The sequence below is a fragment of the Pantherophis guttatus genome, chromosome 6, assembly GCF_059756535.1.
Source record: "Pantherophis guttatus breed Tessera chromosome 6, ASM5975653v1, whole genome shotgun sequence".
NCBI classification, from domain to species: Eukaryota; Metazoa; Chordata; class Lepidosauria; order Squamata; family Colubridae; genus Pantherophis; species Pantherophis guttatus.
Window position 1 is genome coordinate 54,716,156 of NC_142068.1, and position 23,748 is coordinate 54,739,903.

The following is a 23,748-nucleotide window of genomic DNA, read 5'->3' on the forward strand; positions in this document are numbered from 1 at the left end:
CAAAGAGTAAAATCCCCAATATTTTTTAACAGAAATTTATTAGTTTTACACACACACATCTGTCAAAATGGACAATAATGTCCATTCCTCAGATTCCCTACATTTCCACAGCCACACAGCTGAACATTATTACTGTTAGTGTTGCATGAAATGCTTGGTTCATCATATGAATGGACAAAACAAAAGACAAACTCAGAGAAGTTCAGTTAGAGAAACTCATAGTACACTTTTTTATATCATGTAGGCCTATGACCCTACTAAGACAGGAATTATCTCCAACCCTACCTGGAAATATTAAAGATTTAGTCTTGGGATGTTACATAGAAAAACTACCTTTCATACAGAAAACAATAATCTGATTTCTTCTTTCTTTATGTGGATATGAGAATTCCACAAAATAAAGTTAGGCATCTTTGTTCAATATCATGAAGCTACTTTCAGATTGCTGTCCTAGAGCAGCCTTACAGGTCACTGTGAACTTGCAGTAAATTCTGGATTTCACTTAGCTCGGAATCAGAAAGATAATGATCAAAGTGCTCTACAATGAAAGAACAGAATCTAATTAACTGGGGTCTCTTTATCTTGCTTTCAGCTTGCTTCTGTGGCCTTTGTTTAATCGCTTGAGCATGTAAACCAATTAGAGTTTGAAATTAGCTAAACTGTTTATCTCAAGATACACCCAGATACTAACCACTGGTATGAAGGATACTGCTCTTTTAGATTGCCATGTTTCCTTGAAAAGGAAAAGTGCAATGAGCCAGTAATGCCATTTAACATTTTGTATAGTGGTCATTTAACTTATCCAAAAGAGTGCCATTGTCTACAAGAAGACTTAATTGGGTTTAAGATAGCTCAACTGAGTTAAAATCAGCAAAGCTATAAGGTTTATGATAAACTCAGAAAATAATTTAAGCTGGCCAAATTACTTGTGAAGCCGTATTTGCAGAGCTGAATGGTTACATTTTCAGCAATTTTAGTTTTAAGAATTTCTAGATTATGAAACAAAATGTAGAATTTTCTGAACAGTTTCACAAAAAAACTGTTTTGTCTACTTCCTACTGTGTTTCCCCGAAAATAAGACCCTGACCCTGTCTTATATTTTTTGAACCCTGAAATAAGCGCTTGGCCTTATTGCCATGCACTCAAAAGCCCGATTGGGCTTATTATCAGGGGATGTCTTATTTTGGGGAAAACAGGGTAAAGCTTGATCCCAAACTGTGTGAGAAAATATTACAAGAATGAAGATATGAAATTCCTAGGGATTATATTTGTAGCCTTCTTGCCTGTCTTTTCTCTTCCTTCTGAAAGAACTTCATCAGAACACCATGAGCCATGGTGGTGCAATGGCTAGAGTGCAGTACTGCAGGCTACTTCTGCTGACTGCCAGCTGCCTGCAATTTGGCAGTTTGAATCTCACCAGGCTCAAGGTGGACTCAGCCTTCCATCCTTCCGAGGTGGGTAAAATAAGGACCCAAATTGTTGGGGACAATATGCTGACTCTGTAAACTGCTTATAGAGGGCTGTAAGGCACTGTAAAGTGGTATATAAGTTTAAATTATTGCTATTGTTAACAATGCCGTTATCCGTCTTTGGGTTTTCATGACTTTCATCAAAACAACAATAGGAGATTTAAGCAAATGGGAAATACTATTTTATATTTAAATCCTTTATCTTTATATTTCTTTTTCATATATAGCTCAAAAACAATTCTTACTACATGAGCAATTATAAATAAAAACAAGAAATGCTTGGCTATTTGCTTCATTTTTGAGTTTGGAGATTGGCAATAAAATAAAATCAAACTGATTTTTTTCAAAGAGCAGCAGGTTTTAATGAACTATCTCTGCAGATATGATAGAGTAAAGGGAATTATTTTTTTATGTCTCATCTTTCCTTTGAAATCTCAATATGAGGTATATGGGAAAGGTTCCTCAAAACAAGGGTAGATGGGTAAAGAAGAATGTGATTTTGCCAGAGGCATCCAGTGACCAAAAAAGTCACATAGCATGTCAAGACCAAAAAAGGAAAAAAAAGTTTCAAGAGGCCATGGGAAGTAAATAGAGAAGCTTTTTGTTCTGGACACAAGTTATTCTAGAGCCACCACAAATATATCAGGCGAAATATATGGAACCAACTCTCATATATTAAGCAACTGCCAAAGAAATTGCCTAACCTCCAGAACTGTGACACTATATATAATCCCACAGAACTCTATTTGTAAACAAAGCTATAAGTCAAGGAGACAGCACATGATTCTCACGGAAAAGGACCTAGATTCAACAGAAGACAACTGTGGCCAATCAGTGTTGACAACAGTGAATCAGATCACTCCATTATCTGAGTCAGAATGAGAACTCTTCCTTGGTTGATACATCTTTATTTTTCCCGAAGTTGTTGGTATTTACAGGAGCAAGCAGACATTTCTATTTCTACACCTCATACCAAATCCTTAATATGATACTTGAACAAGCCAACACACCTCCATACTCATAAGAGATCCTAAAAGCTCAGATAATTCATCAGCTGGGTTTAAATCTTGCAAGGCAATGCTGGTTTTGTGAGAAGGGATGTCTCTCATTGCATAGGATGACAATGTCCATCAACTTCCCCAGAAAATGGAGAAGTATAGAATAAAAACTGTAGAAGGTGATACAAGCCTACAAAGATAACTTTTTCTTTTTCTTACTGCACTTTCCTTAATTTATGGGGATACGGTCACATTTCTTTCTCATGCGCATTGACTAGACTCCACCATTTAATCAAAAACTGAAAAAAGGACACTGTTACTAAATGTCTATATCCCCTTTTCTTTCCTTATGGCACACATAAAATCCAGGGAAGAACAAATCAATGAGATCAAATATGGGTTCATGAAAGAGAATGTTCTACAAGAAAACCTCTTGGCCTGACTCTACATTCTTGGCACACTGTAACTGCTCCAATAACTTGAAAACGGGAGTCTTTCAAAATAAGGTAATGAAAGAGCTTCACACATGAAAGCTCACATTTTCAGTAAGAATCTGTAGGACACAGTTGTAGATTTATTCATCAGATGGCATCAAATGAAATATATATATATATATGTAGGTCTTTGGTTATTCAGGTTTCCTCCCGCGTAAAATTGGAGGTGTCTTGGCAACATTTCAACGAAGTCTCATTCGTCATCTTCAGGCTGGTGTTTTCGGCTTCGTGCTTCTAGGAGCAATGGGTGTGATCGCAGCTGTTTCTTCCTTTTAACTGCCAGTGGGGGTGTGAACTGATTGGGTGGGAGCTTGGCTGTGTTCTGATTGGGTAGAGGTGTGTTCTGATTGGTTGGGGGTTTGGCAGTGCTCTGATTGGATGGGGGGTTGGCTGTGCTCTGATTGGCTGGGTGTGTGTTCTGTTTAGGTGGGGGCTTGGTTGTGCTCGGGTTAGTCTGAGTAGCAGGGGGATTTAAGCTGGTGAGCTGTGTTGCTGTTGTTTGGCTTCGTGTTCATGGCCGTGCCCCCTCTTCATGGTGGGTGTCAGTCTGCTTCATGTATGGATTGGAGGGGTTTAAAGTGGCTAATGATGCAGCTGTGGTCTGGCTTCTAGTCCGTGGTCGTGCCTCATCATCAGTGTGGGTTTGAGTCTGCTTTCTGCATGGATGTGTGGTGGTTACATCCTGTGTGGCTCTCGTGAATGTGGGTCTGGTGTCATTCTTTGTGTTATATAAAGTTATATAACTTTATATAAATAATATTGTGTTATATAAGTTATATAAAAATATAACTTTGGAAGGATGGAAGGCTGAATCAACCTTGAGATTTGATCTGCCAAACTGCTGGCAGCCAGTGAACAGCAGAAGTAGCCTGCAGTACTGCACTCTAACCACTGCGCCACCGCGGCTCTTATATATACTGTGTTTCCCCAAAAATAAGACAGGGTTTTATTTTCTTTTGGGCTTCAAAATAAGCAGTTGGGCTTATTTTCAAGGAGATCTTACTTTTTTAAAGTGCTACCACTGGTCCTATTCTCTCCGTCATGCTGTCTGTTCCCCAGAAGCAGAAATGGAAGACAAAGAGACGGGGGCGAGGAAAAGAAGCGATCGCAGCTGCCTTGCAGGAGGCTTGCGCGGTCGTACCTGCAACAGACGGAGGCAGAGGCATGGGGGAGGCAGGTAATCCAGATTCTATGGTGTTGCTTGTTCGGCACGGCTGCAGGCAAGCCGAGAGACAGAGTGGGCAGTGAGTTGGGATTGCTTTTGCGTCCACCTGCTGTCAGTGCCTGCTGCAAGCGCTCCATGGGGAAAAAGCAAAGTGGCTAGCCGCGGAACTGCCAGCTTCGGGAAGGGGCCCAACAAGCATTAGTACCGCGCCCAGAAGGGGATGGGCAAAAGCCTGTGCACAGTTTGCTCCATTGCCCCTCAGCTGTGGAGCCCGGCCAGGAAGACAGAAGGCAGAGCCGTGTGCTGCACCCGCAAAAACTTTCCCACCGCTCCTCTCCTTCGCTCTCACTCCCCCCTCACCTGGCCCTCCCCCCACACCTGGCCCTCTTTAGACTCTTTGGCTCCACTATAGCCAGAAAGGGGATCTCTCTTTCTCTTCCCCACTCTCAGCAGCAGTGGTGGAGCTTCAGTGTCTGGCTGGCCGGAAACTTCTTACCCATCCGGCCTGCTGGCCCGGCTGCTGCTGGGACACTTCTTGGCTGCGGCAGGCCCCATGCTGCTGGTGTCGTGGGTGGAGCCGTGCTGCCTGTGCCACCTCGCACAGCTGGTAAGAGAGCTGTAGTGCCTGCCAGAGTCCGAAGACCGTTGGGCTCAGCGTAGATGTACGGAAAGCCCGGTGTCTGCAGCACTGAATAGGTGTGCAGGATGGCACTCAGCAGCCCAAAGTGGCAGCAGGCAAGGCGACACAGACAGCTGCTCCTAAAGGGGCCCTGGCAGACTGGTGGCATCAGGACATTTTCTGAGGTTTTTAATCTGGGATGATTCAACCTGGCCACACAGGAGCAGTCCCGCAGCGCTGCCAAGCTCAGCGCTGCCAAGAGGGCGAAGAGGCCTCTTGGCCATTTAAAGACTTGTGGATTTCAACTCCCAGAATTTCCCATAGCCCCTCCATCAGCTCCCTCCACTTTCTGGGTTGGGGTAGCTTGCGCCCACTTGGTCCATTGGGGTTGGAGGTTCGATCGCACCCCAAATGGGAACTTCCATCAGCTGAGCCAGCATGGGCCGGGAGCTGCCTCTCATTCTGTCTCTCTGTGGAGGCCTCCCAGTGCAATGCTCTGCCACAGCTTCGGACCAAACCTCTGCCTTCCCTGGGGAGGATTGCAAGGCTGGAGGCTTTGCCTTGCTCCAATCAGCAGGAAAATCTCCCCCCCCCATTTCCTTGCCGATTGTTTTATCCTTGGGGAGCTCTGCAGACACACATCCCAAAAATGCTCCTTCTGAAGCCTTCAGCCTTGCAATCCTGCACAGGGAAAGTGGAGGTTTGCTCCGAAGCTGTGGCAGAGCATTGCACTGGGAGGCCTCTGCAGAGAGACAGAGAGGTAACTCCCGGCCCTTGCTGGCTCAGCTGATCCCGGGGCATAATTAAGGTGCTCAGCTTCCATAAGGTGATCAGGGAAGGGAAGGGCTGCCTCCTGTGCCGCCCACCCTCACCCCTTCACTAGGGCTTAAATTCGGGGAGGGCATATATTTACACCCACCCCAAAAATAAGGCTAGGCCTCATTTTCAGGACATGTTGTATTTTTGGGGAAACACACACAGATATATGTATGTATGTGTACGTATGTACGTATGTATGTATGTATGTATAATGTTTCAAAAATGCATGAACCTTAGAGTTGGGGTAATATTCTTTGATCTACAGAATTAATAATTTATATAGACTTTATAATGTACTAAGGATGTATATCCTCTTTGTTTGACCTTACAGGTAATGTAGAAATTAATATTTCCGATTTGAATGATCAAGGTTTTATTTTTTAGGCAATAACAAGATTACAGATTAATAGAGTTGGAAAGGACCTTGAAGGTCATCTAGTCCAAACCCACTACACCGTTTTTGACAGATGGCAGTCCAGTCTGTTCTTGAAAGATTCCAGTGAATGAATTGGATAAACTGTAAATTCTCATCACTAATTTGCCTGTGTCTTTTCTTTTCCCCACTCTATTCTTTCAATTACAAATTGAACATTTTCAATTATAAATCAATCAGTCACTTGTAAAAGTAAAAGAACTGTGTTTATTGTTAGATCGATCACACATTTGAGGTTTAATCTGAAACCATTTTTCAATCTGGATCAAACAGTTCAATACGCAAAAGTTTCTTTGATTTGTGTGCATCCATAAGGCTTTGTACGTAGTAAATAAAGGGCAAATTATCCAGAATGTAATCTGAGGTAGGGGGCAATAGGCTTCGGCTGAACTCTGGCAAGACTAAATGGCTTTGGGTGCATGGAATTTCAAGATCCTGGACTTTAATTAACCTAGGTGTGGATGGGATTGCACTACCAGACAGACCAGGTCTACAATTTAGGGATTTCCCTGGATTTGTGACTTCCGCTCAAAGAGGAGGTAATAGTCATTGCTAGGAGAGCCATTGCACAACTTTGTGTTATGTCCACTGCGGTCTTTCCTAGATAAGAAATCCCTGCACCCAGTCATTCAAGCCCTGGTCATCTTGTGTCTGAACTACTGCAATGGACTCTACATGGAGAGCATTCAGAAACTTCAACTGGTGCAGGGTGTGGCAGCATGGGCAGTTCTTGAAAACTCTAGGGTAGCCTATGTTACAACGTTGTTCTGCAACCTGCACTGGCTGCCAATTTGCTTTCAGGTGCAATTCAAGATGTTGGTTACCTTTAAAGCCATGCATGACATGGCTTTAGTCATGACATAGTCATGACATAGTTCAGTTTACTTGAGGCACCATCTTATCCCATTTGGACTGGCCTGTCCCTGCACTGGCAGAGGAGGGGTGCTGTGGGTCCCACCAGTCTAGGAATTCTCGCTGATGGGGTCCAGCAGAAAGGCCTTTTCTGCTGTGGCTCCTGCCCTTTGGAAATCTTACCTCCTGAGGTGAGATCAACTCACATCCTTCTAACCTTCCATAAGGGCCTGAAGACCTGGTTCTGCCAGATGACTTGTGGTCTCAACAGAGGAGCATCGCAGTAGAGGTGGTTGATGAATCAAGAGAGAATTCCACCTCTTTCTCTGCACATCCCGCTCTTTCCCTCCCCATCATTTAACTATAGTTCTATTTACCATTGTAATTTCCATTTTTATTCTTTTAGAAATATTTTATCTTTTATTATTTTAATGATTTTAGTGCTGTAAGCTGTCCATAGTTGCTTTGAAATGAGGTGGGTTTTAATAAATTTAATAAATAAAATAAAAATGTAAGCATTATGTATATATCAGAGTTTTTCTATTATCGGCCCTGAAAGAATTCAGTTGTGTTTCTTTGCCTTTTGCTAATTATGACTGGATTCAGTGTGTGGTTAGTAAGATTATGAATGTGGCTTCTAAGACCACACTTTTGGTGTGAGGGAAAAAAAGGTTTCTCTATTTCTATAAAAGCCAGAGAAACTCTTGAATATGAAATTCTCCCAGTAACGATGCAACTGGAAAAGCTTATTGCATGGAAGCTTAGGGAGCACATCAAAGCTTCCACAGAGCTCTGGAATAGGGCTATATTGTGTTTCCCATAGCCAGCCAATATCAATTTGCATCCTTATGGATGAGGATCAATGAACTGTCACAACTAGAAAATTTATGCATTTTCAAAATGATACTGCAACTGATACTTATATGTACAAATCTATGAGTCTACTTCATTTTGGAATGGTTTTCCTCTGGGATTTTCATGGAAGACTTTTCAGATTCACACTGTGCACCTGCTTGTACTTTATATTTGCAGGAGATCCATGCCAATAACATCTAGAAAGAACATTTGCATAAGATGACTGAAGTAGCATGATAAAATACATTGCTATTTTCTTTGAAAAAGCAATATTTAAATTCTGCATTTTGAAAGTTATTTCATTATTTTGATTTTGGAAGTGGGTTTTTGTTCGTTCGTTTGTTTGCAAGGAAGGGAAAGTACCTTATGTGACATTACTATATCCTGATACCTGTAGAGACTTATCTTTAAGGAGTGTGATTATTTCAGTAGAAAAATACATCTGGATTCTGAAACAAGCCAAGAAAAATAATATTTTTGGCTACTTCTAAGTAAATTGCTGCCAAGCTTTTCTTTGACCATTATGTGTACAGCAGCTGTGGAGAACAAAATGGGAATGTGTTTTAATTACATTTTTATTTTTTAGAGATACTGGGTAATTTTGCTGTTCTCTTCAAAGGTTTATTACACTACACAATTTCTAGTTGTTGTTTTACTTTTTAGATGTTTAGTTATAGGCTTCTGCAAGTGATATTCTTTAAACATGGCATCCATGAGGTAAGATAAATATAAATAAAGATACATTAAATAACCAACTAACAATCTTCTGATTCTAACCTGTATTTATTGCTTTCTGATGGATAACATTGGTTGATTTGATGGACCTGCAGTTTCCTATAAAAGCCTATTTGGTCATTTATTCTTCTTACTTGTCTTTTAACAGAAGAGCTGACAAAAAAAGATATCCTATTTTTAATAAAATGTGTTGGCTGGACGAAGTGATATCAGACTTGCTCTGATTTTTTTTTCCATTTTAAGAATAATTAATGGTACTGCATTAATGGTGAAGATGACATTCTGAAGATGGAAGACAAGTACCTGCTGCTTGTTGGATGTCAAATGGGGTAATGGGTAGTCTATTGTCTGGTACTGTTGTGTATCTGGGTCACAATCAAGGTTGGCTATGACTAAACGGAGGCAACATTAATTCAATTTAAATGTTCAGTTATTATATAGATACAGTAGCCCCTGTTTAACAATGCTTATTGGGTTCAGAAACTCCATCATTAAGCGGTATGGTTGTAAGTTTAAAAAAATCCCACCATAGTTAGCATTGCCAGTTCCAGAAGTCCCATTAAGTGAGGATTCTGTGGGTTGTTAAGAGAAGAGCTTTACAGTATGTGACCATGACTTCCAACTTCATTTGTTCCACTGACTTTGCTTGTGGGAAGCATCAGGAAAGTTTGCAAATCACAATCCCATAATTGTGAAGACACTGCAATGCTTTTTAAGTATGAGGTCCAGTCATAACTATCACTCATTCAGCACTGTTGTAAGTTTGAACGATCACTGTATGAGTAGTTATTAAACAAGGACCACATATAGTGCCTTCCCCCAAAGGAGAGCAGAGACTCTGGTACCTATGCACCTACTTTGTGGCCTCTTGGAAGTCTATAAAGGCACTAACAATAAGACCATCTTCTGAGAAAAAAAGAAAACCAACAGCAATGGATCCAAGCAAACAGTGGAACAAACAACATTTTAGTTTTGTTTGCTCACATTTGAAGGAGAAGAAATGTGAGAATGCAATGATGTAAGGCAGGGGTATCAAACACAAGGCCCGTGAGCTGGATGTGGCCCACAATGTGGTCAGTTCCGTGTCGGCGCTGGAGGCCATCTTTTCTTTGGATCTTCAGAGCTGCCACATTTAGTGCTGTGGGAAAGTGGCAGGGGGGTTGCATGTAGTTGGTAGAATTAATTAGCCATAACAACATTCTTTTCTCTGACAGTCAAGGATGTTCAGCCTGCACCTCGAGTGGCATGACTGGGAAGCATCTCAAGTTGGGAGAGTGGATTGATTGGACTATGTGACGGACATGTGGGTGCAGGGGAAGAGACTTTCACTTTCCTTTGGGTGGCAAAAACTCGGGAGCTTTCAGATTCGGGATTTCCCAGATGTGGGAATGACATCTCTAATAAAATGGATGAAGAGCCGCGATGGCGCAGTGGTTAGAGTGCAGTACTGCAGGCTACTTCTGCTGTTCACCAGCTGCCAGCAGTTTAGCAGATCAAATCTCACAAGGCTCAAGGTTGACTCAGCCTTCCATCCTTCCGAGGTGGGTAAAATGAGGATCCAGATTGTTGGGGACAATATGCTGACTCTGTAAACCACTTAGAGAGGGCTGTAAAGCACTATGAAGCGGTGTATAAATCTAAGTGCTATTACTATTGTTATTGCTATCTTTGAGGAACTGCCGGCCTCGGATCTTACTTGGTTGGGGGTGTTACTTGGAACATTCCAGCCTGCAGGGCGCTCCTGGAAAATATAAGGGTCCGGCCTGCGTCATTGCCTTCAGCCCAGTCTACCCAATGCGGCTTCGGCCTAGTCTACCCAGTGCGAAGAGGAAACATGCCAGCAGTTTGGAGAGTGGCATCAAGCTAGCTATGCCCAGCCAGTTGGCCATATCCATCTAGTCAGCTCTGCACAGTGAGTGGCATCAAACTGGCCATGCCCACCCAGTCGGCCATGCCCGCCAGTCCCCAAGGTCAACCACAGTCCTGATGTGGCCCTCAATGAAATTGAGTTTGATACCCCTGATGTAAAAATAATGGGGGATAAAACTGAATTTGCGCAATATTGCAGGAAGATATGTGGCAACTAGACAGGCTTGAGAGAAAAATGAAACCTTCATCTTTTGGACTAAATAATGAGCCTTCTTGGCTAGAATCTTATCTGATAGCATATTGTATGCAAGCACGAAACCTAAGGAGGGTGCGTAGAAGACTGATGAAAAAGAGCTTATGGTGCTGCCCTGCACCACTGCTTTCATCCATTCTGATCAAAGCAGCAAAATCCTGCAGATGCCATAGCAGAAAAGCCATATGTGTGATGCACCAGGATCACGATGAAGAATCGAGCCATAATTAAGGAACCATGCCAGTTAAATGGCCGATTCATTTTTTTTAACCACAAGGTTAAAAACAAACTTTAGCTCAGAATATAAAAGAAGAAAGAAGAAGAAACCTATTCAGTTTTCCTTAATTAAAGACAAAAATGGTATGATGCTAAAATATCATCCTAGATGTGGGAATTATTGAATATTTTGAATCGAGCATGTTGTAATGGTAGTGTCTTAAATTTTTATCTATAACTGAAAAGATATGACAGTGGCTGACTGCAGGCGCATATGCTAAGAAATATAATGCAAAAAGGAAAAGAAATGGGGTCATGGGAAGAATAAAATAAAGGAATATCAGTTAAGTGTGTGCCCAGAGCATTAAGCCCCAAGCTTTTAAGAACTAAGTTGAAACTAAAGTGGGTGATCTGAAAAATTGAACATTGGCAAAACTTGCAGGGTCATGGCAGACAAGTCTCACTTCTATGCTTCTATACATAATGAGATTTTGAGATAAGAGACCAACATATTAAGGAAGAAAACATACAAATAACTTATTTCTCATTCAATGAATCAATACATTCTTACATGATATGCTTGCAAATAAGAGATATATTGCTAAAAGTGATAAATTTGTTCATTGTTCATTAGGATTATGGGAAAAAAGGTTTGTGACTGTCATGCTTAATGCATGATGTATAGATAGACAGCAGAACTAGTAAATAGGGCATGCATATAGAATAGAATAGAATAGAATAGAATAGAATAGAATAGAATAGAATAGAGCAGAGCAGAGCAGAGCAGAGCAGAGCAGAGTATCTGTCTTATATTTTTTTGAACCCTGAAACAAGCGCTTGGCCTTATTTTCGAGGAGGTCTTATTATTTTGGGGCGCATGGGCTCCTCTTGCCATCTTACCTGATTTCCAACTCTGTCTCCCTAACCGTAACCAGAGGAAATGATGGGCACTAGCTGCGCATTCATTTAAATATTTTCGGGGAGGGCTTATTTTCAGGGAGGGCTTACTTTTTTGGGGGGGTGGGCTTATTTTAGCACATGGGCTCAAAAGCCCGATTGGACTTATTATCCAGGGAGGGAGGTCTTATTTTCAGGAAAACAGGGTAGGTTTACTATAGAAAAACAAGGATTTACATAAACTTTGTGGATCTACCTACTGGATATTCATTCCTGTAAAAGTCATTGGATTCCATAAAAGCCATTGTATAATTATCTCTGGATATCTACTGAGATTCAGAGAAGACTTTATTGAAGTTAATTTGGTACTCAATACTAAAGGTAGTACATAGTGAATAAACCTGAGGCCTTCAGAGGCATAAACTCTTCTATACAATGACAATAAATAATATCTGCCCCAAAAATAACATAGTAGTAGTACAATGTCCTAATTCAAAGTGAAATAAAGAAATCAACAAGAGGAGCCATGTGTGAATGGGTTGAACTCAGTACAGAAAAGGAAGAAGTTATTTGCATACTTGAGACAATTTAATAATGATATAATTTGTTTACAAGAAACTCATATCACAACTCAAGATCAAAAATACTTGATAAACTCTAAATTAGGAACACATTTTATATCTTCAACTTTGCAAAAAAAGAATGGTGTGGTTATTTATGTAAACAAAAGACCAACAGCTATAATTATAGAAGCAGATGAAGATGGTAGGTTTATAGCAATTGAATTGCTTACAGTAAATGGCCAAATTCTTTTGATTGGAATTTATGCTCCCAACCAACAACAGGATCATTTCTATAAAATGTTACATACTAAAATACTGCAATGGGACTATAGATCTATTTTAATAATGGGAAACTGGAATGGAGTAATTGATTCTAAACTAGATAAAAAGAGTTTGGCGAAATCCAGGATTAGACTACCACAGACTTTTTTTGATATGAAAGAAGACTTGGAATTAAAAGATATTTGGAGAATACACAATCCAAAAGAATTGGATTATACTTTTTTTTCCGACAGACATAGATCCTTCTCTAGGATTGACTTTATTTTGTTGTCAGATGATTTACTTGTTAAGACAAAAAGAACAAAGATTTTCCCAAGAACTTTGTCCGACCATAGCCCAGTATGGATAGATATCGAGATGGGTAAGACTGAGCGACGCTCTTGGAGAGTGAATGAAAACTTGTTCAGATATGAAAAAAACATAATAGAACTTAAAAAGCACTTGAAAGAATTTTTTGAAATAAATTTGAATAAAGGTACCCCAATTGAAATTGTGTGGGATGCGAGCAAAGCTTATATGAGAGCTCATTTATATGAACTCTAAACATAGATTGATTCGACAAAAGAAAAGATCTGAATTGGAAGCAGAAATAAAGAACAAAGAACAGCTACTTATTAAAAATCCAACAGACGAAAGAATACGTGGTGTTATAAAACTTTTGAAAGACCAATTTCAAATGCTTATGGCGGAACAAGTTGCAACAAACTTACAATATGCGAAGCATAATACATTTTGTAATGCCAATAAACCGGGCAGATGGTTGGCTTACACATTAAGGAAAAAGCAGAGTATACGGACTATTGATAATATTGATATTGGAGGGAAAGAAATCTTTCAACAAAAATTAATTAAAGAAGCTTTTGTGGACTATTATATTAAACTATATGCTAAAGATGATGTGCAGAATGGACTTATAGAAAAATATTTAGATAATAGTTACAAAGAGTTACAAAAATTACTGACCAACAAAAGGAAAGAATGAATTATCCTATAACAGAGGAGGAGATAATGGTAGCAATTAAACAATTAAAAACAGCTAAAGCTCCTGGAATGGATGGCTTGATTGCAGTGTATTATAAAACTTTGCAAGCAGAAATGGTGGAACAACTTAGAGATCTATTTTGTAACATTCAACAAGGGGGTAAAATACCCCCATCATGGACAACAGCTTATATTTCTTTGATACCAAAAGAGCAAGCAGGTCCTAAAAAACTGGAGAATTATAGACCAATATCTCTTCTGAATACTGATTATAAAATTTATGCAAAAGTACTAGCCAACAGGCTGATGCCAGTAATCCAAAAGGTGATTCATGATGATCAAGTGGGATTTATTGAGGGTAGATATATGAAGGATAATGTAAGGCAAGTAATAGACTTATTGGAATATCTTGAGAGGAATAAACAGGTACCTGCAGTGCTGGTTTTTTTGGATGCGGAAAAGGCCTTTGATAGAGTGGATTGGAATTTTCTATTAAAGACTTTAAAAAAGATGGACTTTGGGGACCAATTTATACAGGCGGTCTCAGCAATTTACCAAGAGCAAAAGGCAAAGATTATTATTAATGGAAGTTTGACAACAGAGTTTAAAATTGAAAAAGGAACAAGACAGGGATGTCCGTTATCCCCATTGCTATTTATTCTAACACTAGAAGTCTTGTTAAATACAATACGGGACTCTAATATCTTGAAAGGTATAATGATAAGGCAAGAGGATTATAGAATAAAGGCATTTGCAGATGATCTGGTCGTTACCCTAACACAGCCAATGGAATCAATAATCCAGATGAAGGACATTATACAAGACTATGGTAAAGTTTCAGGTTTTAGACTGAACCAGAAAAAAACTAAGATGATAGCTAAAAATATGACACAAGATCGTAAACCCAAGCTTGAAAGGAGGGCAGGTTTTGAGATTGTACCAAAGGTAAAATATCTAGGAGTTCAGGTTGCAGAATCAAATATGAAACTGTTTCAAAATAATTATGAGGTGTTGTGGCGAGAAGTGCAGAAAGATATGGAGACTTGGAAAAAACTGCAGCTGTCTTTACTTGGAAGAATAGCAGCAGTTAAGATGAACATTTTGCCAAGATTTCTTTTTCTGTTTCAAATGGTTCCGGTGCTTAAAAGTGATAAACAACTGAAAGTGTGGCAAACTGGAGTGAATAAGTTTGTCTGGAACGAGAAAAAACCAAGAGTGAAATTGAAAATTATGCAAGATGTTCCAGAAAGGGGAGGCCTTAAACTTCCAAACCTACAGTTATATTATGAAGCAGCAGCTTTGACTCTAGCAAGTGATTGGTTTGGAAGGAAAAAGACTGGAATACTGAATATAGAAAGTTTTGATCTTGAATTTGGATGGCATGCTTACTTATTTTATGACAACAAAGTGGATAAACTATTTAAAAGCCATATACTTAGAGACTCTTTGATGAGAGTTTGGAAGAAGCACCGATTCAAATGGGATTATAAAATATCGCTATGGCTGGATCTTGGTCATATTATGTGGAATACAAATATAATGTCACTCGGGGGTTTTTTATACAAAGAGGTTCTTTTTACAGATGCGGGCAGATGGCAGTTGAAGACATTACAGACACTGTTGGACGAAGGGATTAACTTCCAAGGAGCCTTGGTAGTACAGTGGTTTAATGCACCCTGTTATTAACACAGCTGCCTGCAATTTCTGCAGGTTCGAATCTTACCAGGCTCAAGGTTGACTCAGCCTTCCATCCTTTCTAAGGTAGGTTAAATGAGGACCCAGTTTGTGGGGGCAATAAACTGACTTTATATAAATATACAAAAGTATGAAGGCTATTGCTTAACGCATTGTAAGCCGCCCTGAGTCTCCGGAGAAGGGCGGCATATAAATCAAATAAAAATAAAAATAAAATAAATAAAATAAAACTTAACTTGGTTACAATATAATCAATTACAATTGAGATGGAAAGAGGACCAAAAAACTGATATTATGTTGCATGAGGAAGAATTGGTTAGACACATAAAAGAGAAAGGTCCAATGAGAAAGGCTTTATAATGTTTTGTTAGAAAGGGATTCAGAAAGTGAATTGGTTAAAGATTGTATGATTAAGTGGGCACAAAATTTTGAGGAACCAGTGATGTTGGAAACATGGGAAAAAATTTGGGTTCAGAATATTAAATTCACACAGTCGCAGAATTTGAGGGAAAATTTCTATAAAATGTTTTATAGATGGCATTTAGACCCCAAAAAATTGTCGTGTATGTACCCTAATGTTCAGCCAAAATGTTGGAGATGTGATTGTTTAGATGCTACATATTATCATGTTTGGTGGACTTGTAGGAAAGTTAAGGCTTTTTGGATAAAAATTTGGTGGGTCATGCAGAATGTTTTGAAGAAAAAAATTCAATTTTCTCCACAATTGTTTTTATTGGATATAGTTAAGGGTTTTACTTCGGGTGAAACAAAGTTGATATTGTACATGATAACAGCTGCGAGACTATTAATAGGTAAATACTGGAAGAATGAAGCTTTGCCCACGATCGAGGAATGGACTTTGAAGATGGCCAGTTTTGCAGAGATGGCGAAGATTTCAGCATATTTAAAAGACTGTTCACAAGAGACTTATGAATGGGAATGGAAAAAGTGGATAGATTATGTTCAGAACAAATATCAAACTAGGAAGTATCAAATAGCTTTTATTTGAAAATGTTATATTAAGATAGAAATTTTTTAATGTAATGAAGATGAAAAATTATAAGGGGGAAGGAGGGGTTCAACTTTTATACAAGTATATTGTATAATGAGTATATTGTGCGGAAGTCCGGGGGGAGGGGAGGGTTAGGGTGGGTTAGGGAGGCTGGGAAGTTTGGGGTGGGTTGAAGGGGGGGGAAAGGGTGAAAATGTAATTGTAAAACTTTTGCAATAAAAAAAAAAAAACCAAGAGGAGCCAAGATATAACTGTGGCACACAGTTCCCAGCACACAAAGTAGTTTCACATATAATCAATCTGAGGCATTCCTAAGTGCAATAAACTCAAGTCAAACAAGAGAATTTAATCACATGGAACATCCAGGTCTGTTATAAGCTTAAGAACAAAATCGATGAAAAACTTTACTAGCTGTAAGAAAAGGAATCTCATTTATACTACCGCATTTCTTGCATTTTTTAATTTAGTGACTGTAAAATTTCAGCCAATTGGCACTATTTTTCAAAGAATATGTCATTTTTTGGGGTGAGTTTTTATTTTGATTTAACAAGATCATGCTTCCAGTTCTCATTGGTAGATATCAGTATTTATCTGGAATATTATGACAAAGGAATAACAGAATGCAAGGACTATTCAACTACCATACTTTTTGTTCCTGCAGTAGTTCCTTTGTGATCCACATTTTTAAAAGATAGTCTTTTACAGTGTGTGTCTGTGTGATCTCTAAGGAAAACATGTCAGTGAAAAGCTAAAGGAAGATAAGCTAGGAGACTGTTTGCATGTCAGCATTTTTCAATCCATTTTCTCTTAATGGACACTGGAAGCACACAGAGAGCCAGCGAAAGAACTCTGGGATTTCAACAATGGGCTTTATGTATTCCAAGTGTAAATTGTTCTATTTATTGTTTTAATATGTGAAGCATCTATACAAATAATGATCCTTCCTAAAGATGGGGGGAATCCCAGAAGTTACCATACGTGCTCTTCGGTTGATTTATTTCCTTCAATTAGAAAACAAAATTAAACACAACTCTCAATGTCCAAAAGAAGTGCCTAGAGGCCATTGGACATAATTATTTTCATTTATTCCCTGCAATGTCTTAACAGACCTAGCATTTTTAGATCACAGCACTGGGACACTGGAAGCATTTTCCCAACCTTTCTGAGGAGAGGGGGGGGGGGAGGTAGAAAAGGTAGTTAATGAATACAGATAAACTTGAGCAGAGCAAATGAAGAAAAACAAGGTCACCAAAAGTTATGCTAAAAAACATCAGGCTCTTTTCGCTATCAATTATTATTGAGGGAAACCATTACACTGGACTGCAATCAGTGAGTATTCTGTGGAATCCTTCATGGTCTCTGAGTTGGGGGGGAGGGGCTTTGCTTGTAGACATTTCATTACCCAACTAGATAACATGATCAGTGCAATTTGTTTGTTTCTTTTCCCCCTCTGCTTCCTTCTCCTTATTTTTCATGCCTTTTGCATTGTTTACCTATTTATTTGTTACCATAGTAGCTGTTGGAGTCTTGTGGCTGAAGAGCAAAGGCAATAGTCTTTAAATAATAAATTAAAGAAGCAAAAAGAGTTATCTAAACACGCAGCCTACAAAGGTGATTTTTGGCTAATAACACAGAGCCTATTGTCTTAAAAGTCTCTTTATCTGATCCAAGTAATGAAACTTTTCGTAACTTGTTCTAAGCGTCTTCCTATTATATTCCAAGCAAACATCCCAATATATAAATAAAGTTAGATAAGCAAGATAGTAAATCACCACATTTCCTATCATTAATGAAACATAGATCAAATGAACATTTCCTATATGCAGGACTAATAGGGAGAATCCAATCAGGTCTCATCTAATTGGTGGCCTTTCTTTCCATTATCTGTTTTCTTTTCTCCTGACATTTCTTCTAAAAAAACTAAAAGTAACATGCAAAATCACCAATGTTTTGGGATTTTATTTATTTATTAAATTTTTATACTACCCATCACTCTTATTAGGTGACTGTGCCCTGCTCTCTTCATTTATTGTAACAGGTTATGCATGTGAAAATTTCATGTCATAAATGGCTATGGAGGTTCTCAGTCATCCAGGTCATGGTTGTCCCAAAGGTGCTTTTTCAAAAGGCAACTGGACTTTTCTTTGAAAATGTTTCGCTTCTTGAAACATCTTCAAAGAAAAACAAGAAAGTCCAGGTGCCTCTTAAAAAAGCACCTTTGGGACATTCATGTCATACATGCTTTCAATCTACAGCACTGAACAAAAGATAAATGTAAATCAAAAGAATGTCAAAAAGGGTATCGGTAAAAAAACCCACTACAAAAATAGAAGCACCAGGAGAAAATACAAATACATGTTCAGCTTATGACCACAATTGAGCCCAAAAATTATGTTGTTAAATGAGATATTTGTTAAGTGAGTCTTGCCCCATTTTACGACTTTTCTTGCCACAGTTGTTAAGTGAATCATTGCAGTAGTTAAATTAGTAACCTGGTTGTTAAGTGAATTTGGCTTCCTGATTGGCTTTGCTTGTCAGATGGTCACACAAGGAGATCACTGCAATTGTCGTGAACCAATTGCCAAGCATCCAAATTTTGATCATGTGACCATGGGAATGCTGCAACATTTCATAAGTGTGAAAAACAGTCATAAATCAGTTTTTTTCAGTGCTGTCGTAACTTCAAACAGTCACTAAATGAACTGTTGTAAGTTGAGAACTACTTGTATAATGCTTTTCAATTGAGTGTGCATGCTTCAAAATGAGAAGGAGAAGAAGCCATTTTTATATTCAAGTCCATCTAATTCTTGTTTTCAACGCAGTATATTCAATGGAGTAAATCCAGCAAATTTATATTCATGCAATGTTGAAATGGGCAAACAGTGTTCACATGCTTTCTAAATTGTCTATCTTGACTCTCTTTCTAGTCATCAATGTTCTGGAAAGGCTTTTAGGAACCACATAATAAATTGTCTCTGCGTCATTAAATGAGACTATAAGGTCAAGATTAAGCTTATTGCCAGTGTCAATAAGCAGCACTGATTATCAGTTTCTCAAAATAAGAGAAGACATGATATGATTGAAAATTGGTGATATTATATTCCTATCAATAGAATAATTCAATCCACAGAAATATGATTAAAAATAAAATCTGCATTGAAGCTCTTCACATCAGAGTTGATGGATGGGAAATGGCATAAGATGAGAAAATGATCTGTAGGTTAAGACCTGTGAAGTGAATAAACAAAATAATGTTGCCTCTACAATAAATTCACGTATCATTTTTCCATATTTCTGAAAACTAATACTTTCCTATTTAAAATATAGCTTCTAGAATTCAAGCTAACAAAGAGTTTTCACATTGTGTGCCAACTCCAGGGACAATGTAAAAATTCAAATATGGGATTGCAAGGTATCTATATTCACTGCAGAATACTGTTTTTGAAAAGTACTCTTGATGTACAGGTTTAATTTCGATTATTAAGAAAGCAGGAAATAAATATAGAAAGGACAAGAAAGAGTAATGATTCCAGTGGCTTCAAACAGCTCTTAAAACAGACAGAATAACCCAAATTACAAGTAAAATTAAGAGAGACAGTAACAACAGCTGCCAAAATTCAACACCGACTCAAAGGCACAAAAACAACAAACAAGGCATAGCAAATAAAGACTTCGATCTGCTAGTTGTCTAACCATTAAGAGTGGAATTTATCAGTCTATGTCCAAAAATGTTTCCCTGCAAAATGTGAGCATTATAAGTCCAGTAATCAGCCGTTTTGATATAACTTGCTTTATTAAATAATAAAGCAATACTATTGCAATATAAATAAAGCAATATTAAATAATGACTTGCACATGCAAGTCATTATTTAATATTACAGCAAACAAGTGATGAACATGCAAAGGTGACCTAGCTGTGAAACAATTACCTGAACAGCCAAATTGTCTAAGGTAAAGCCTACAAGCAGAAGCTACAATGAAAAGAGAACTGTAATATGTAATCTGCACAAAAATCTATTTTCATATTCTTCCTGCTTCAAAAAATAGCAATAATGTTATTGGTTTTTTTACCAAGGAGCTGGAAAGTGCAATGATGGAGAACGCAAGGCATAAAGTCAAGAAAGATGAGGGAAAGTGAGAAAATGAAATAGCATTTAGAAAGTTGGATGTCCAAATGAATGAAGATAGCAGGTGGAGTAATGATGGCATTTGAAAAGAAATACATGCTGTAGTTTCAGAGAGAAGGCAATCTTGGTTAACCATTTGATTTCCTATTTTCCACAATCACAGAATTGATTGACCAATATTCTAGTTGTCAGTTTCATGAAAATAGCTACACAGCTAGGAAGCATACAGTTAGAAATATTATTTCAGAGCTGTACTAATCAGAAGAACTATACATAACAGAAATGCAGACCCTTCAAATGATTTAAATAATAAATGTGTGAAAATCAGGCATAATGGCCATTATAGTGATTTAAAAAGTCTTTATATCATAATATGACTATAGTTGTGTTATGACCTTTTTTTATTATATTGAAATAATGGTGAGTGCTTGGCAGTATAAATCACTAATGAGGAAATGGCCTCTTTATTAGAAGACCAAAAAGTTTGTTTATTTATCATATTTATTTAATGCTTCAACTTAATTCTATGTAATTGAATTTCCAAATTACAATGTTCCCAAATTAGTTTAAAAAAAACAACTGATGTCATGTTTATTGACGTTCTAACTGGTTGATGTTTTGGTGAACCATCCAAACTGAGTTGTCTTAAAAATTGAATGAATAAATAAACCTATAAAATCTGCAATACTGCAACATAAAAATTACATACTGGTAGGAAATGGAATTTTGCATTTATAGTTTAAGTTTGGGTTTTAAAGAAGATTGTATCTTTTTGGATGATCTGCAGTTGGACTGACCCCATCACTTGGTGTTTTTTTAAAATAGTATTTCATCTCCTACAATACCAAGATTTCTTTGATTTTTTTTTTGTTCATGTGTAATGAGTCATGTGATCATCTCTTGGAAATTGTCTTTTTTTACCATTTCAGTCTATTCAATACCTTCCCTTTTCTTCCTTTAAATATCAGAACCAACGCCAAGCTGTGAACCAATAACAATTTGTTTAGAAAAACTAATTATACTTATACCAACTACTTTATTATTTTTTCATCTCATCAATATTTCTTAATTAAAAGTTGTTGATTTAGATGCCAAGAACAGTTAGAGTTGTAGAATTGTTTAGAAAGGTTAGACTACTTCATTTTCTTTTTTGCTAGAAATATATTGTGTGTGCATACAAACACACCCACACACACACACACCCACACACACACACACCCAGAGAGAGAGAGAGAGAGAGAGAGAGAGAGAGAGAGAGAGAGAGAGAGAGAGAGAGAGTATGTGTTTCCAGGGATAATAGATATTTCAGTGATATGCAAGTGTAACTAGATGTTTTTATTATTCTGTTAAAGAATACAACTTTTCATTCCCAATTGCCCTGTTCCCTGATGAAAATACTGTTTTCTAGCTCTGGCAATTTCAGCAGTTCCTTGCACCACCTCATTAATCATCCAAGTGTCATGTGTTATCTTACCTGCAGATGTAATTCGTCTTGCAAATATCTTGTAAATTCAGGCAGTTTGGTTTCTCTCTGTCCTCATAAGAACACGCAGGAACAATAGTCTGTCGTCTTCTTTCTGTACATGCAATATCTCGGCAGGAACAGAAGAGCATTCCATAACTATGCTTGGGGGGAACTTTGTCAAAAAACTGCCTTAGGGCCTTGTGACACTTCCGCTTGTTGCAGATTTCATTAGACACACTGTAGGTACAGGGTGTTATGTACGCCGATCGATATTTCTTGCAGGTATCATTCAGGTTACAGGCTTTTGCAGCATCCAGACAGTTGTTCCCTTTTGAAATGACAGGCTCCGCTGCATTTAGAAAAAGAAAAAAGTTAGATGAAAAGATTATTGCAGCAAGTTGAAACTTAACTCAAGAAACTCGTAATTATTCAGAAAACATGAGGCAGAAAGTAGCCTTTGAGAGGAAGTATATAAAGACATAGTTTGTTCATTTGTTTGCTTGTTTATTTATTTGCTTTCAAATTTATATACCACTGTTTATGTACCAAATTTATATAGCTCGCTGTTTGGGGCGACTACAATCTTAGTTGTGATGCTCAGGTCACAACATCAGGAATTATTTGATTCAGTCACAGATTTTTGAAGACCAATCTCTAAATCTCAGCAAAAAAACCAAAAACAAAACCCAAAAAACTGTAATTGGCAAAAAATAGTTGTAGCATCCTACTAGATTTTAACATCACTACAGAAATAATTATACATTAAATCCCAAGTTTTTATTTTGTCTACAACAGTGTGTGAAGAAATGCAAGCTAAATCCAAGCATAATTTCCATATAATTTGCAGGGCATATAATTATGCAATATAGGCATGGTAGACACTAATTACTATACGATTACAGAGTAATTATATGCCTATTTGTTTCTAGAAAGCAAATGTTATGCAAAATGCCTTAAACTATGCTGCCTGCAATAAGTAGTTACCAAGATTCTGAGCTGTTACATGTCAAAACATAGATTTATCTTGGTATATTCTAATATTGCTAGCAGTCTAACATGCTGCCTCCAGTTAAGAATGAAACAGGGTAGTAGAAATTCATTTGAGACTCAGATTTTTGTCACCTTGCTACTTTGTCGTCAACCACAAGGATACATAAGTTTCTTAAGAAGCAAAGCTTCAAAAAATAGTAGAAAGTAAGTCCATCATGCCTTTTCCAGTTGCATTAATCAAGAACAGGATCTATTTTTATCTCTTTACAGGTAGTCCTTGACTTATGACAACAATTGAGCCCAAAATTCTTGTTTCTAAGAGAGAAATTTGTTAAGTGAATTTTGCCCTATTTTACAACTTTACATGCCACATTAAGTTAAGTGAATCACTGGTTATTCACTTAAGTAACACGGTTGTTAAATGAATTTGGCTTCCCCACTGACTTTGCTTGTCAGTAGGTTGCAAAAAGTGATCACGTGGCTCCGGGACACTACAACCATTATAAATATGAACCAGTTGCCCAGTATCCAAATATAAATCACATGACACATGGTGATGCTGCAGTGGTTTTAAGTGTGAAAAATAATCATAAATCACTTTTTTCAGTGCTGTTGTAACTTCGAATGGGCATTAAACAATGTTGTAAGTTGAGGACTACCTGTATTTTTAATACACATTGATTAAAGTTTATATTTTTTTAAAAAATAGCCAAGAAAAAGTAGTTCACATTCAGGCATTATTACTTTAACTTCAGGAAAGAGATGTGCATGTTTAGTAGGATTCAAACAGGATTCAAGGTGAGAAAACTCAGCATGAAAATAGAATGTATGGAGAAAATGGAGGATCACCTCACCTCTATAGATGCAAGTAATAGCAATAGCAATATCACTTAAGACTTCTGTAACACTTCACAGTTCTTTACAGCCCTCTCTAGGCGGTTTACAGAGTCAGCATATTG

At 37.9% G+C, this 23,748-nt stretch overlaps 1 protein-coding gene across 1 annotated transcript in view; it reads right to left on the reverse strand.

Moving 5' to 3' along the window:
* GFRA1 (GDNF family receptor alpha 1) overlaps positions 1 to 23,748 on the reverse strand; it is a 255,963-nt gene that overhangs the window by 62,920 nt on the left and 169,295 nt on the right. The window contains exon 4 of the mRNA XM_034440214.3: positions 21,809 to 22,148. Coding sequence (XP_034296105.1) covers positions 21,809 to 22,148 — 340 coding nt within the window. The remainder of the gene's footprint in view (positions 1 to 21,808; positions 22,149 to 23,748) is intronic.